The sequence below is a fragment of the Mus musculus genome, chromosome 3, assembly GCF_000001635.26.
Source record: "Mus musculus strain C57BL/6J chromosome 3, GRCm38.p6 C57BL/6J".
NCBI lineage: Eukaryota > Metazoa > Chordata > Mammalia > Rodentia > Muridae > Mus > Mus musculus.
Window position 1 is genome coordinate 158,250,865 of NC_000069.6, and position 17,480 is coordinate 158,268,344.

The 17,480-nt window shown below is 35.5% G+C and overlaps 1 protein-coding gene across 21 annotated transcripts in view; it reads right to left on the reverse strand.

The window, feature by feature from the left end:
• Lrrc7 (leucine rich repeat containing 7) overlaps nucleotides 1-17,480 on the reverse strand; it is a 494,798-nt gene that overhangs the window by 183,679 nt on the left and 293,639 nt on the right. Inside the window, exon 9 of one of the 21 annotated variants that reach the window (XR_003954327.1) lies at nucleotides 12,413-12,528. The exons of 18 other annotated variants lie outside the window; for them this stretch is intronic. Coding sequence is in view for 1 of the 3 variants with exons in the window: in XM_030252623.1 (XP_030108483.1) it covers nucleotides 12,522-12,528 (7 nt within the window). In the remaining 2 variants the exon portion in view is untranslated. Of the gene's footprint in view, nucleotides 1-12,412; nucleotides 12,529-17,480 lie in introns of those variants that run through there. 2 more of the 21 variants (XM_011240123.2, XM_030252623.1) reach the window with 2 other exon arrangements.

Sequence of the window (17,480 nt, forward strand, 5' to 3'; positions counted from 1 at the left end):
AAGCTTATAAGAACTCATTTTGATTAGTTGTTCACTTATTTTTTTTCTTCCCATATTGGAATTGTCAGTATTATAGATTCCCATTTAAAAATACACTTTTATCAAGTATTCTTTGTATTTACACATGAGTTCTAGTATTTTATACAACCCCATTTCAGAACCATGTCTGTGATTCTAAATATATAGTTTCTTGACAGCCGGGCGTGGTGGTGCACGCCTTTGATCCCAGCACTTGGGAGGCAGAGGCAGGCGGATTTCTGAGTTCGAGGCCAGCCTGGTCTACAAAGTGAGTTCCAGGACAGCCAGGGCTACAGAGAAATCCTGTCTTGAAAAACCACACACAAATATATATATATGGTTTCTTTACATTGTATGTCCTTATATATTTTGAAATTAAGGTGTTAGTGCTTTCAAATATACATTGTTTTCCCTTTACATTTATTATATTGTCAAAGAAAATGAAAATTTTGCCCATTTGATTCTTTTAAAAAATGTATCTGACCCAGATTCAGCTGTTTTTGACTTACTCAATCCTTTCATGCAAAGCACTCACTGAGGTTCTCCTCTTTCCATCTGGATGCTAAAACTTTCATTATGGGTACACTTTTTAATAGTATCTACTACACAGAGAAGTAAAATTAGATTTTATTCCAAAATTTATTCCAAAATACTGTTTTAGTATTTAATTTTGTTTACCATGGCAACTTAAAAATGAATTTTACTTAGGGTAATTTTCAATTGTCCTTAACTAGGTTTAATTTTTTCCAGTCGATATAATATGGCATGAAGATTATTATACTAAAATATGATTATAATATCTACTACTTAGCAGTTTTGATATAAAATATAGCAGGATAGCTATCAAGAATAATTGACTGTATTCTAAAAATATCAATGGGTAAGAAATCTACTTGATCTGAGGAAATTGGGAACATACTTCATAGGAAACTAACTTCAGCTCAAAAATGTAAAAGATACTGATGTCTAATTACATCATTTGTTATGGCTAATTACATCTGAATAAAGTAAATCTTGTTTTTAAATAGTCATAATATCTACCACAGTTTCTCAGTACATGTTGTATTCTGAAGCAAAATTCAACTGAGGAAAGATTAACTTTGTTCAAGAGAACAAAATTTGGTAATTGTCAAAGAGGAAGAAATTCTGATTCTTCAAACCATAATTTACTCTGAGGACAAAAACAAGGCCACTGTTTAAGCTCTTTGCCTTCATTTCGTAATGATGTATCGCTTCATTTACTAAATCCTCTCTATATTAAGCCTTTAGTTTTAGCCAAATATTTTTTCTCTACTTTAGCTGACTCCTTTGCATACTTAGACGATAGGCACAATAATATAGCGGTAGTTTTTAGGTAACTCTCAGCATCATAAAACCCTTGTCAAACAACAGCAACAGCAGCAACAACAACAAAAAAAAACAACAACAACAAAACCAAACTCCTGTTTGATAATAAGGATGGTGGCTTAAAGCTTTAGCTTCCATGGCATAACAATCCTAGCATAGCAAATTTGGTATAATTCCAGCTCTGGATCTTATGTAGAAGATCTATTAAATTCAGAAATAAAGTGATCATGAAAAGTCTTAATTAATTTTACTGAGGTTTATTCAAGCTAGAAGGCAGATTGCTAAGGGAATTAGTACTTCAGGACTGAACTTTGACAAGCACTATGAGATAGCGCTCGAATGAGAGTTCAACAGATGGCATTAATGTCATTATTTTCCTAGCTGTTAAAGTATCTGGCATGTTCTAGAAATAGCAACATATTTTCTTAGTAAAGTTCTCTGCTACATGGGAGATCAAAGGCATTCTTATTTCTTTTAACATTCATGCCCAAGGAACAGACATGAGTCATGTTTTCCTGAGGAAGCCTCTTTCAGTGAATTATTCCTCTGTGAGTCCACAGCAGGTCATGTTATCAGGGCCAAGGTGTGAGATCTTTCACACTGAGAGGGCCACTTCTGAGGGTGGAGAATGACTACCAGACAAACCAGAATGTGAAATTCCCATCTCCACAGGAAATGACTGCTTATCTCAATGAAGCCACACTAGAAAAAACTGGCTCCCCCTCTTCTCTTCCTTCTCTTCATAAACATCACTGCTTCCTTACCAATATCCAAACATAATAGAAGTCTGGAGGCTATTTCTCCATCATCTTCCAAAACATCATGCCACACCCCTGGTCATTATGCCCCTGCGACGTCTGACCTAGCATAGGTTTCTTTCATGGACTGCCATTGTCTTAGTTTACCTTCCTGACTGACACCTATCTTGCATTTGAGATAGTTTCATCACCAGATTCTGCTTTCTGCTCTTTCCAATGATGGTGTCTGAAACATCTTCAGAGTTCTTAATCTTGTCAGGAAAGGAGTAGAGCCTATGGCCCAACTGCTGCTTAATGTCTCACCTTTTCCTACCACACTATTAGCACCCAAATTATAGAGAGGACTGTTTCATATCCCAGCACCACAGACACATACACATTTCCTTACTTCCTGTCAAGGCCTACATTGGCTTTATAGTGGCAGCACTGATGGCAGATGATCTGAGACTTTCCATCCCAACAAATCCACAATAGATTAAAAAAAATCTATAAACTGTGGATTTAGTAGCCCTAAGTGTTATAGTTTCCATATTTGAAAAATGAAGTATTGTTGAAGTATGCTCCTCACATGTGTTAGTAGGTATAAAATACTTAGATGGCTCATGGTATATACTAATTAATGTTATGGTTATTTTGAGAAGTGGGTCCTAGAACCAAGTACTAGGTTAAGGAGAACCTTCTGTATTATGTGACTCAATCAACAAATTTTAGACAGAGAAGAAGGCAGGCGGGTCGTACAAATCACCTAAAGAAGATTTGGAGTTTGAACTTCATTTAGATGGATAACCAATCACTAAAAGAGTTGAATATCACTCTTTCAGTACTCACTGATAGCCACTACATACCCAGCACCAAAATCAGGTAGAGAAGTGAAAAAGCTCAACACTACCTTGTTTTAGAAGAAAGAAACACACAAGACAAGCAATAGAAAGAAGTGGGACATTCAGAGAAAGCATGGGACTGAAGAGCTGAGTAGTGGAAGACCATGGACAGATGCTCCAGTCAGACCACATGCAGGAAAAACTTCCAGATGGACTAAAAACCACTCATTAACCTGTATATAACTTTCAATAAGTTTAAGACCATTATAAAAGATTACAGATAAGAAATGCAATGCTCATTGGATTCTCATACATGGACCTCACAACATTGCTAGAGTAAAAAGTAACCCACTGCTGGCCCCTGCCACTGTCAACCTTCCTGAAAGAAAGTTACGCTTACAGTTTCTGATAGCACATGTAAATGCAAAATGTATATTCATTATTCCTAGTTTCTTTTGCTCAACCTTCAACAGAGTCTTTACATAAATTTTCATAGAAGCCTATTTGTGATAATCCAGATCTGGAAGGAAGCAATCAAAATATCTGCTATGATGTGAAAACACAAATGACTCTAGTGTATCCACATATTGGAATAGTACTCAAGTGATAAAAATGAGATTATATCATGTCTTCATAATAATTGCTTAGTGAAGAAAGCCAGGCATAAAATGAACATATTCATAATTATATTCTTAAAAATTCTAGAAGATTTGTACTAATTTCTGATAACCCAAATCAGAAATATATTTGGGTGAGGTATAGGGTGAGCTGGCCAAAAGGACACACTGAGAATGGATTTGTACATTATGTTGACCAGTGTTATGCCCTGAGCATGTATTCTAAAACTTATATACAAACTTACAAACCTTTTCCAAACTTTATATAGAATTAACTAGTGCCTTTTTGGCAAGTAACAACATCTTATTTCTTCTGTCTGTAATTAGATATATATTGATGATGCCTCTATAATCTAGATAAGAAAATATTCATCACTTCTAAATCTTCCTTGATTAATTTTGTTTGTTATTCACTTTTAATTAATTATTAATTATTTTTTTCTATTAGTACTTTTGAAAATATGACTATAATTAGATTTTTTCTGCTATCAAGATATATTCTTATGTTCTAAAGCTTTGTATAACATATCCATCAATTCCATAGAGAGATATAAGTAGAATTTGAAGTCAAAATGTAATTAAATTAAGATAAAGCTCAAAAAAAAAGGAAATATGATACTTTGGCGATAACTTGGGCTTTGTGCTATAGAACACATCTCTGCAATCTCCTCATCTCCTGGAGTGGGCACTCTGCACCGAGAATTCTCCTGCCCCATCCCGGATAGCCAGATGTCTAGTTTACTTCAGTCTCTTCCTTTATTTCTATGTACAAGAGTGACACAATTTATCTTGGCCGACAGTTCAGCAGCACGCCTCCTGTGTATTTGTAGGTTGTAGGTGGCAGACTTTTCCTCTTGTAAGGCCAAGTAATGGAATCACTGGGTGTGCATTCTCTGCCTTCTTTATCTGTTGGATTTTTGCAGTTATTTTGCTATATTGGTTGTTGTGAATTTATACATTTTAAGTTTGTGCAGTTTATGCCACTTATTCTTTAGCAAAACTCTTTTCAGTATAAAGGAGGCCTGCTAATTCCATTGACAAATATTACTAAAACCTTTCTGAAATCAATACACAGTCAACATGTTCACACATCTAAAAATACCACAAATCATTAGAATTTTAATATAATTTTGGTGGGTACCTGCATAATGGTAGCTAAGAGCTAGGCTGTTGGGTTAAATCCTTTAGTGTACCTGTTCCCTCATTTGTAAAATGGGACATGGCAGATTATGTTTCAGGGTGATTGTGTTACTAAAAGGACTAGATGAGTTAATCTATGTAATACTTTCAAATTCAAATATTAGCAATTCTATTAATTACTAGAGTCAAAATTCTCCTGCCTAAAGTAGGTAAAATCAAATGGGTATTATTTCATGCCAATTCACCTTAATGAGGCTTCAAAATTTTTCTTTCTGACCTAGTAATTGCACTGCACACAATCTGGAATGGATGCGTCTTTCATTGGCCAATGAGGCTTCAACAAAAGAACTATCCAGTTTTTTTTTTTTTTTAAATAATTTACCAGCTTCTTGTTCATCTCTGTTTCTGTAAAAGACGGCCCCTGGTCTAGAATACCTCTTCTATGAAACCAAGAGTATGCTGAGAGAACTGCTAAGAATGCTAATATTTCACAATGGAGGAATTCTGCATTCAAATGTAAATGGAATCATTTCTTTGAGACTCTGGGGAGATGATTCAGTTGCTAAAACGCCTGATGGAAAAGCTTGATGTCTTGAATCCAGATCCCCATGTAAAAAGCTTGGTGCAGGAGTGAGTGTCCGCAACCCTACCGCTGGTGAGGTGGTTGGGAACAGTTGGATTCTGGTTACTAGCCAGCCAACCTAGTTGAAACCAGAGCTTTAGACACAGTGAGAAATCTTGTCTCAAATATAAGATGGACAGTGACTGAGGAAGAAGACACTTGACACTAGTCTCTGGAATTCACACATACATAATGCTCATGTGCATATGCCCACATGAACATACACCACAGGCAAATGTGTGTGTGTGTGTGTGTGTGTGTGTGTGCGCACACACACACACACGCACATGCACACACACACACTCATACATACATGAATTTATTTACTTATTCATCAATTAGCTAAAACATGTTATTTTATAGCTTGCCAGCAGTGAATATAGAATTGCAGATGTCTCTCTGAGGTGCTGATTTTCTTTTAGTTGGATGTAACGCCATCTGCTTTATTTTGTTTTGCATGTCTGAGCTTTTGCCATGATGGTAATTCAACTAAAAGGGAGTTAGTTCCTACACCTTTGCTGATTGCTGAATGCCAACCATTTTTGTCTCAACAGTGCTCCACAGCTTATCCTACTCTGAGAGTCTCGGATCCAGAATATTCCCTAACCTGAAGTTTTTTGAGTCCTTATGTAATGTCATAAGTGGAAATTTCCACACCCAATCTCATGTGACAGGCCACAGTCAAAGCTCAGCTTACTACAAATATTGTAAAGTTATCTTTAGGCTCTGTGTAAAAGGTATGTATGAGGTTAAGTGAATTTTATGTTGGGACTCTAGTCCCATCTCCAAGGTACATAACATGCTAATAATCCAAGATAAAAAAATGTAAAATTCAAACAATCTCTCCTATGCATTTAAGACAGGCGATAGTTAACCTGTCACAAAATGATTGGAACTGACATATCAAATGTACTATGCACTTGAGAATAATTCTGGGCATAGTTTCACAGTTTTGTAAATAGACACATAAAATACCCTTAGATATTTTGGCTTTATTGTTTTTATTATATATAATAGTCTCAAACAGTCAGCAGGAAATTTTATTTTCTCTAATTGTCACCGCTCCGCTATTCATTCACCGAAAAATTTTTTGACACATCAATTTTCCTGTCACTGGAGATGCAATGCTGCATAAGGTTGTCCTGCTTCTAAAACACCTTAGAAGGCAAACCCTGAAATGATCCATAGCAAGATACTACTTTAGGATTTCATACCTAATGTGTCATATGCTTTTATGACAGAGAGACTGGGGTTGGAGAGCAGGGAGGTCCACACTCAGCACTGATATTTAGGTTGGATCTTGGCCAAAACAATAAAGGAAAGCCATGTATGCTCAAGATAAAGCACATAACAGTTGCTGTTTTGGCATTTGACATTTTTGGGTTCTTTATATTCACAAAAGAGTAAATGTCTCAAGCAGATACTTTTTAAATGAAATAAAATTTCTCAATAAACATATAGAAAAGTGTTAGTATCTCTAGTCATCAAGGAAATGCAAATCAAAACTATATTGGCATCCATCTCACTCAAGTCAGATGATCATCATAAAAAATTAAAAAGCCTGACGAAAACAAATCTGATGTAGGGAAAGGGGAACCTTTAATACACCATTGATGGGAATGTACCTTATTCTAACCACTGTGGAAATCACCACGAAGGCTGTTAAAAATTTTAAACTGGAACTGTCTTATGATGGGGCTGTAACACTTATGGGCATGAATCCAAAGGAATGAATGTCATCTTACTGCAGAAACACCCACATACCCAGGCTTGCTGTGGCACTAGGTTCTCATCAGTGGATGACCAAATAAAGAAAATACAGTGTATATGTACAATAAGATTTTTATTCAGTCATAATAAGAATAAAATTGTTTGTATACAAATCGATGGGATTGGAGATTATCATACTAAGTGAAGTAAGGCACATTCACTAAGACAAGTATCTTATTTTTTTTCTCATATGTGGGACTAAGGGAAATAAGGGCTGTCATGTGTAGCTAAGTACTTTGTACAGCTCATATATACTCCCAAATAAGCTGGTTTCTAATCATTTGCTCAGTGAGATGGTCTTTTTGGCCTTGTGACTTGTCTTTGGCTACATTAGAATATGCCTCTGTGTTGTGTCTGGAAAATAATTCTTAAATTAAATTATATTAAATTAAATTAACTTAAATTAAATCTCAGGGCTCACAATTAAGAGATGATCTGGAATACATTTGAGTACATCACCTTCACTCCTACACAGGTTAATAATAAAGCACATGTTGTTGAATATCACTTAAATTTACTTCCAAATTTGTCTCCCAATTCTACTTGCTTTTCTCTATCTTTGATCCCATAGTACTCAGTTTCTGTTGACCTCCTTAGAGCAACTTGTCTCCTGGTACATCACATTCCCTGCCCACCATATGCGATACAATAAAATTGTTGGAAAGGATGCTTAGTTTCCCTTTATAGTTATTTACTGTGATTGAAAAGATTCTAATTATTTGACCACTGGCCCTTACTGATACTTTATAATTGTTCAGCCTATTCTCACAGAAATTCTCGATTTTCTGTGTTAAGAACTCTAGTTTTCCTACCAGCTACCAGGTATATCCATCTTCCCCCTCTAACGTCTCATTGGTATTGGGTTAAGTGATGTGTGTTCCCAATTACATGGACATTCAGTTCCAGCTTTTTCATGAAATCCAGAGGTCAATTCCTTTTCTCCACTCTAGTTCTTTGATGGATTCTTATTCTTGATGCCTTGGTCTTAACACTTTCATTCTGAGCAGGCTCAGGGACATCCTTATCATGTGTCTTCTTTCTTCATTGTCTATAGCTTGGTATGAAACATTTTTGTTCTGTTTGTCTAGTAACAACCGGTCTGGAACCTCAGAAATATTAAAAACATAAGACGCCAAATACCAAAGACTGTACATAATTTCATTACGTGAAATGTATTGAGCAGGTAAATTAAGAGTCAGAAAACAGACAAGTGATTATCTGTGGCTGGGATTAGAGAAAGGATAGGAGTTGGTGTTGACTGAAAAAATTGGATTTTGGTGATAATTGCACAGTTGAATAATATTGACTTTTACAGTTAAAATGGGCACATTTTATATTCACTGCATAAATGCAGATTAAGACAATTTTTAAATGAAAATAGCTTCAAACCTCAATGATGTGATTTTAAAGCAATTAATTCTAGAATGGTGTATATTCTTTGCTTCCTTTGCATCCAGGCTGCATATGAATTTGTTCTTCGTAGAATCCCATCACTAACAGGCGTGGCTTACTTTCTTCTGACTAAAACTTTTTCATTGTGGCTACACTGTTGCCTACAAAGCAGTATTTAACAATACAGTATAAAAACGAGTCCCTTGGGAGCTCTCCCTAGTTATGCAAGCTATTCCTTCCTTGCTCATCCAATGTTGGGGTAGCACATCTATATTATAGGCCTTGCCTCAAGGCTCAGGGTTCTGTGTGGAAGGCAGGATAGAAAGATTATAAAAGCCAGAAGTGGTGGGTGACCTCAAGGGAATAGCATTTTCTAGACATAACAAGGTAGAAGCATATATGAGCTCACAATGGTGGTGAAAGCATGCACAAGACTTGCGCATGCTCAAGCCAGAGAAGATCCCAGCACAGAGAAGGGGAGTGGGTATGAATCTCTAGCTGAGTAGTCATTCTACTTTGTTGTTGCTGGAGGTAATCTTTTTTAATGGTGTGATATTTGGTTTATTGACTAGACTTTAGGGTAAGACCGACATCCAGGAGTAGTCTGGTCAACACACACACACACACACACACACACACACACACACACACACATACACACACACAGACCCAGAGACCCAGAGACACACAGAGAGACAGAGACAAAGAGAGGGATAGAATGAGGGGTGGAAGGGAGGGAAAAGGAAGGAATGAGAGAGGAAGTTGGGCAGTTAGGTGCATGAGGGATAAGGATCTGGGGGAAACTGGGGAAGTGGGATGAATATGAAAACGTAATGTACAAAATTCTTAAAGAATTTAATATATTTTAGAAAGGAAGTTTAAATTTTAGGTGTGTTTATACGTTACATCACATTTCAAAATGGGATTTTTGGGTTGGCAGATCAACTTACCTTACTGAGACTTTGTGCTACTGTACAGTTTCTATATCCTCAGGATGTTCTAGGTTTTTCTGTGCATTCAGCTGTTATATATTTGCCTCACCCTCTCAGCAGGTTTTGCTGTGTTGCCCTGGCTTGCCTGGAACTCATTATGTGGCCCAGGATGGCTTCAAATTGTGGCAATCCTCCTACCCTTGCTTCCTATATGCTAGGATTGTAGGTATGTGTCATGATGTGCTTATTGACTTCTCTTGTCAATATACACAACACTGGTCTTATTCAACATATTCTGATACCTAATGCCAGAAGCAGGAATGATGTAAGATTAAACAAGCCACAGGTGTAGTTTCTTTACATTTTCTTTTTAACAAAAAAATATTCTATTGAAAAAATTTAAATCTTCCACACTCCCACACCCTTCCCTGATTAAGCATGAAGGAGAGGGACAACATAAAAGAAGGGGGAATAAAGAGCCACATGGAAGATCACATTGAGCTTAAAAAGAATGCAACTGAAGGGTAGAACCTTCATGTGAAACACAAGAAGGGCAGGGATGGGGTAGGGAGTAGAAGGAAAGAGAAGGACATAGTGGCTGCTGGGTTATATAAGATGTATGGATATATGAAAAGCTTTATGGAATTCTGCTAGTTAGTAAGATAACTTCAAAATAAGACAATGACAAAAGCAACAACAACAACAACAAAACAACAACAAATTCAAATGGACTTATTCTGTAAAGCTGAATAATGTTCCTTCCAGAAGACATGGATTATTAATTGAAAATCAAACTACAGGGCATGGATACCTCTCTATCCATGAGTTATTGGTCATAGGGATGGTGTCCGAAATAAAACAGGTTAGGGCCATTGACTTTGGTTATCCATCACACTTTCATGATAAGACTCTATTGTTGAGGATGTCACAGTTTTTCTACAGCACATAGAGAAATAAATCACTCTTAAACAAAGCTGGAATTAAACTCCCTGCTGGCTAGCTTACATAGTGTCAGTACTATGAAGGCTGGTGGATGGCTTGACACCATGTATGTGTTAGCAGAGCGGATAACTTATTGGATTATCAAAAACAAAAAGAGTTCAGGGACCTGAAGGGGAGAAAAAAGGGCTAAGTACAACCATATTTGATTGTATACATGTATAAATTTTTAATAATAAAGAATAATAAAAATGTATTTCTAAAGTATGATTTACTAAATGTTTCAATGACAGTAAATATATATTACTAATTAATTATATATTATTATCCTTATTATTTTATCTAGTTTTAAAAAACAAATATTGCCATTAAAATGTATTTTATAAAATAAGCACATTTATTGTCTCGTTCAAGTTATATGTGTGATAAAAAATTAGGTTGACACAAACAGATGGATTTAGGTTTGCTGACACCTGCTGAGGTGCTCACAGTGCCATACACAGGTCTGGGCAAACACGGCCAGAGGCTGTACTGTGACATGATCTTGAGTCCTGATTCAGTCACTCCTCTATGTCAGTTTTAAATTGTCTTGGCTTGGATAAAAGTTACCTCAGTTACTGATTTCTGCTCTATAATCTTTCAGTGGTTATGTGTTCCCATGAAATCAGAGGGTAGCCTGGCTTACTGTAGTAAGGACATGTCTACAAACTAATTTTCCCATCGTCTGGACACACCTGCCAATGCAGTTGCAGCTTTTTTAGATTTTAAACTTTGATAGTGGGAAATGCAGTGACTTTCTTGGGACATCATGGAAACAGAAGAGTGGCGTTTCTTTTTTAAAAGCACTTTCATGGCAAGTGCTCTTCATTATTTTAAAAATAAACTTTAGGAAGCTGAATGTTGGTGATATTTGAAGAGCATTGAAAATTTATAAGAACACATTATATAACCACACCAAGAGCTTACAATATATATTAAAGAAGAGAGAAAGAATGATGGCTTGACTTCTTAGAATAGCACATACTTTTCAGAACATTGTTTCGGAGACATATGTGCAATTATGTGAAAATGACAGAAGTCAGCATAAAGCACACCCTGTTGAAAATAATGCAGTACACATTGAGGAACTTTACAAACACACTCATAAGTATTCATACCCAAACAAAGCTATACATAATTTTCACAAAGAAATAAAAATCCACTTTTATGTGCACATGAGGTTTATACAAATGGCCTTGCATTCTAGAGCACTTTCATATTTTGTGTATTTGCCATAGTAGAATGCACAAGACAAGCCCAGAACATTCAGAAAGATTCATTTTGGTTTTATAGCATAGGTTTTTAATAAAGTGTCACATCTTGCTATTTCCTAGACAGTAAAATGAAATAGAACCAATAGTGGACAAGCTTTTAAATTCAGTGCATTCCATTTGTGATAGAAAGATACTTCCAGTGGTATTTGACCAAGCAATATCTTCAACAAAATGGCTATAATTTCTTTCTTTTTCCCTTTTCCCAAAAAAGAATAACCCAAAAGTTACATCATGAATATCCCTGTTTGATAGGCATCATGCTTTTCAAAGCTTCAATAACAAATATGTCTTATTTCTAATTGTATGTAAGAAATAGGAATTATGAGATGGTTCCCACTTGGGAATCTGTCAATGTGCAGAATAAGCTCACAATGGAACATCAGACAGGAAAACTGGCACATTCAACCTCTGAAGAATTTGATGGATTAGACAGCTCTCAAATGATAGCTTGATCTACTTAAAAATAGCCAAATCATATGCAACAGCAGCCTTACACAAAACACAGGAAAATAAACTTGATGAAGATTGGGGTTTTTGGGTTCCTAAAACTGATAAAATTTCGTATTTACTGCAAGTGATGGCAACAGAATATACTTGGAGAAAAATTAGATCTCTTGGAATATTGCCGTAAAATTTTAACAAATACCAAACATTGTGTACAGAGAGGCAGTAAGAAGGCTGCCCCTATTGGCAGGTAGCACACCACAAATGTTTGGTTTCATAACAGGGTTTGGGAGAACTACCTCTCCAAAGTCTACTGGTACCGAAGCTCCTGCTGCTGCCGCCTCCTCCTCATCTGTAGGTGCCACTGTACAGTCTCAGGTGACTGGGCAAGGGGAACACTCGGGATCTTCAGATGCTAAGATGAGAAAAATCAATTTCAATGCCCAAAAGATGGAACTCCCGAGGCAGAAGGTGACTATAGTAACTACCATTTGGTTAATATGACAGGGAGGCAGAATGCCAACTAGTTTTATATTGGTTGCATTTAAATGGGACTTGAGGAAGATATTGGATGGAAGAACAAGTCTAGGGTTAGGGAAAATATCAGTAATGAAACTTAAGGAAGTGACTGGATGCAGAATTCATACATGCTTCCTTCCCTTAAAGAGAATAGTAGACATCACTGTCACTGGATAATCAGTGTAGCAAGCCATTCTCTAGAGTAAATTCCATGCTGAAATTTCTGAGACTACCTGTGCTCACATAAAAAAGCTGTTCTGTAACACAAGAAATAGTAGTGGATGTTGTTCACACCAGGCCAGAGTCATTATCTTCATACATTCCCATCAATGCATAATACATCTGTTTAATATTGATGTGCTTTTTAGAAAAAGCTTTTATGTAAGAAAAACTAAAGATGTCTTTGGTCTGTCTGTCAGTCTGTCCATCCATCTATCCATCCATCAATCTATCTTCTATCTATCTATCTATCTATCTATCTATCTATCTATCTATCTATCTATCAATCATCTATCTATCTATCTATCTATCTATCTATCTATCAATCATCTATCTATCTATCTATCTATCTATCTATCTATCTATCTATCTATCTATCTATCATCTATCTATCTATCTATCTATCTATCTATCTATCATCTATCTAATCTAGTCTATGTAGTACGTCCATCCATCCATCCATCCATCCATCCATCCATCCATCCATCCAATCTCTCTCAATATGCATGCCTCTGTAGAACAATGTATTATTTCACTACATTAAGAGAATTTTTTGACTGATATGCCTGGTAGCACACACCTATAATCCTCACACTTGTAAGTCTGAGGCAGGCAGAAGAATGGCAAATTTGGGGATAGTCTGGGATATATACTAAGACCCAATGTCTAAAAAAAAACCCCAAATTTCTGATTAGAAGATTATATTGGATTTGAAACAAGCACTTCTTTTTTAATAAATGTTTAATTTTGATGGCTTCATGTTTTAATAAAATATGTATATTGTGCGTTCTGAAAAACAGTTAAGATTTAAATAAAATATTGTAAATATATTTAAAAAATAATTTACAAGAATATTTACTATCTCTTGAAGCCATAGTACATCATGGTTATTAACTAAAGAAACCATTTTCAAAATCTGGCATTTTTATATAGTCACTTGTACTGGATCCATTACATTTCATGCATGGCAGAGTGACAGATGAGCACAAAATATGACAGATGCTCATTGAGCAGAGTTTGTCATGGCAGCCATTCTGAGTCAGTCAATCAAACCATTTCCTGATTTCCTTTACACTTTACTTCCAGGAAGGCTATCAATCTCAGATTTTAATTAATGGCTGATACATAGTTTTGTTCACATCTTTGACGTTTTTTATTTTATTTGTAATAAGTATTACACTTTTATTAAATTAAATAATTTAAAAAGTAGATATGCTCAAGTACAAAGCACAAAGCAAATTATAATCCCTCAGATAAACGCAATTACAGCTAGAAAAAAATATTAAATAATGGACAAATACCTTAAGCTACATTAGAACTTTCTCTTCATAGTAAAAGAACTTTTGAAATTTCAATTAAAATATAAAAAATGTAATATCTCTTTATAGTATTTTTAAATACATCTAAAATTAGTACACATTAATCTTCAAGTATTTTCATATTAGAAGGCAAGAAGACTGTATAAATCTATATGATTATCATTTACATGAAAAGAACTTAGCAAATGGTTTAAAAGTTAAAATGCACTAGGATTGCACACCAAAGCAATACATTCCTTATTGGTGTGTTTGACAGCCAATGTACATTCATGGTGTGTATATTTTGTATTCAGATTTTGTTATAAATTTGGCTTTATTTCTTTGTTTTTAGGCATAATAAATCATAATTTAGAAGAAATGTTTATTTTCAGGTTGATATGAAAATGTGTGCCTATTGATTCCAATTTTTATTTTGTTGTTAAAGACAAAAGAATATGTGCACAATGTTATAGCAAAATATAATGTATTCCTAGATTTGACATATATGACTGTATTTAAAAATTCTTTTAAAATTAAAATATAATTCCATGTCTTTCTTTTCTTTTTTCTCTCCAACTCTTCCCATGTACTCACCTCACTATCTCTCAAACTCATGAAGTCTATTTCTTTAACAGTTGTTATATATATTCCTAAATATAAATATACACTGCTCAATGATTGAATTTTTGTAAGTCATAAGTGAATCAAACTAGAAAGTTCAAGTCAAGCTTAAGTTGAGGACACCCATGTATTTTTGTATTTTCTTCAGATGATTTGGAAGTAGGCAACCTGCTAGTTACAGTTAAAAAAATCACATCTTGGTACTTTGTCTCAGATTTTTGTCTGACCATTTGTTGTCCTCATTGGTCTTAAATGGCTAAAGAATGAAAATGTCCAATAAGATGTTAATATATTTGTCATTAATAATATTATTCCTATCTCACTATTGAAGAAGCCAAACTTAAGCATCAGCTAAACCTTGAAGAATTATATTTCTATTTCTTTTTTACCTTGAAGCTGGGGCACAAGTACCCATAATTTTTAAAAACATAAGTAGATAAATTTGCTTTTAAAAATATTTTTAAAATAAGTTTTAAAATTGAGATATAATTATATCATTCCCCACTTCACTTTTTCCCTCCAACCCTTCCCATGGATCCCTGCCACCTTGGTTCTCTTTCAAATTTATGGCATCTTTTTTATTGTTATTTTAAACACACACACACACACACACACACACACACACACACACACACACACACACACACACATACATTCCTAAGTATATAATATTATTTGTTATGTATGTGGTTTCAGCGCTAACAACTTGGTATTGGATAATTCATTAGGGACTAATCCCTAGGGAAGACCATTTCCCCCAATCTCAGCATTTCCTAGTTGCCTGTCACTCTTTGGCTAACACTGAGAACATATTAGCTTTCTCCCTTCAATGTTTGCATGACCATTGGTGCTCCCATTGTTCAGGTCTATGTAGACAGCAGCTATGTTGTGAGATTTCATAGACATAGCTTCTTTAATATTTCTGGGGGATGAAATATCTCAGCAAACTTATTGTTCCTCTGATATGTACAATCTTTCTAAACCACTTCTGCTATGATCTGTGAGCTTTAGATATAAGAGTTGTGTTGTAGATGTAGATACAATGTAGACAAGCAACATTTTGTTCTTAATATATATTAAATAATTTTTCCTAACCCATATGTCATTACATACATGAGATAAATAAAATTCATTAAACCATGAGTTTGCCTTTTTATAGTAGAGTGAAGCTCTTTGTCAGAGAGTTGTTAGCCAAAAAGCAAGTTTAAAAAAAAATGTAGCTTAAAAATTTTAAGAGGATGAATTAAGTGAATACAAGTGTGTTCAAGCTAAAATACTTTTACCTTAAAATTTCCATAGAAATGTTTTAAATACTGCATCTATCTGTTAAGGTATTCCAAGATGAGATAAATGAATGACTGGGAGATTGTTTATGCAAGTGTCTTTAGAATAAGGAGTGAGTGAGTTAAATGGTAAGGAAAGGGACAGAGTGAATGCAAGACCTGTTGAGCAAAACAGAATTCTATTTTAGCTCTCCCTTTTTCTTAAAAAGCATTCATGAAACAATGAAAAGAGATAATTCCAGGCATAGGGTTTGAGTGAAGTTTTGAAGCAAGCATCTTAGACTGGGTGTGTAGGAGGGAGCTGCTTTCTTTGTCTCTTAACTACACTCATTTGGTTCAACACCAGAGGAAATTCTCTTTCTTTAATGTAGGCACAGTCTCTATTTGTGTCTGTATCCCAGTTTATGCTCACTTCCTCCAGGAAGGACATTGTCTTCTGGTTTTCCTTGCATTTCTCTGGAGTGCTAGCCTTTCGACTGGCTCCAGACTCTGAGGCTATGGGCAGTCTATATCCTGCTGCTCCTTATGGCAATACTCCCTATGTCTACCTGACAGCTGCCACAAGTGAACCTTTATCTCTTGCCCATTGACTATCTTTTATTGAGTATGCACCACATACAGGCATGAATACAATGTGAGACAGTGAAGGGTAATGGCAAGGACTGTCTTCTAAAGGAACCATCTATCCCTTTTCTTGGTCTCTTTTGCTTGGAGTTGTGTTTGGGGGACAGAGTTTTGATAAGTAGCCAAGCCGTATTTGCTCTTATTTTATCTCTCAGGCTAGCCTCAAACACTTGTTAATCCACCTACCTCAGCCATTGAGCACCAAGATTACCAGTGTGCGGCATATCATGACCTATGTCAGTTCACAAACCATTCTCCTTTTCGACCTATAGAGTCTCTACCCATTGATTTGGTTTAATTGATCAACTTCTTTATGTTGAGGTGAAAGAAATTCTAGGCTGAATCCCACATCTGCTCTTCTTGGGCCAATCTTAGGCAAGGCATGTGACTATTCTGGGCTGCAATATGCTTGGTGTGTAGTAAAGATATAATGCTTTTTTCAGTCTCCTGTAATGCTAAAATTACAGCATACTCCTTTACCTGAGTCCAGCACACAAAAGCCTGGGGCATCACTGTGAGGTGTCAGTATCTACAAATCATTACAATTTTTCCAGCCAACACCTCATGCTTTTCCACTGGAAGGTGCTTATTTTCAATACTGATTAATATCTTTCCACTGGGATGCTGATTCTCTCTTCATGTAGCAGTATCATTTCACTCATGGATTTTTCTCTGTTTCTTAAATGTTGACTTTATCGATTTTATTTACTAAATACTTGAGAAGTTTTTTTTTTTCCGGCACATCTCTGTTGTCACAGATTTATACCTTAGACTAATTTTATTTTACCTGGCTTGCTATAATA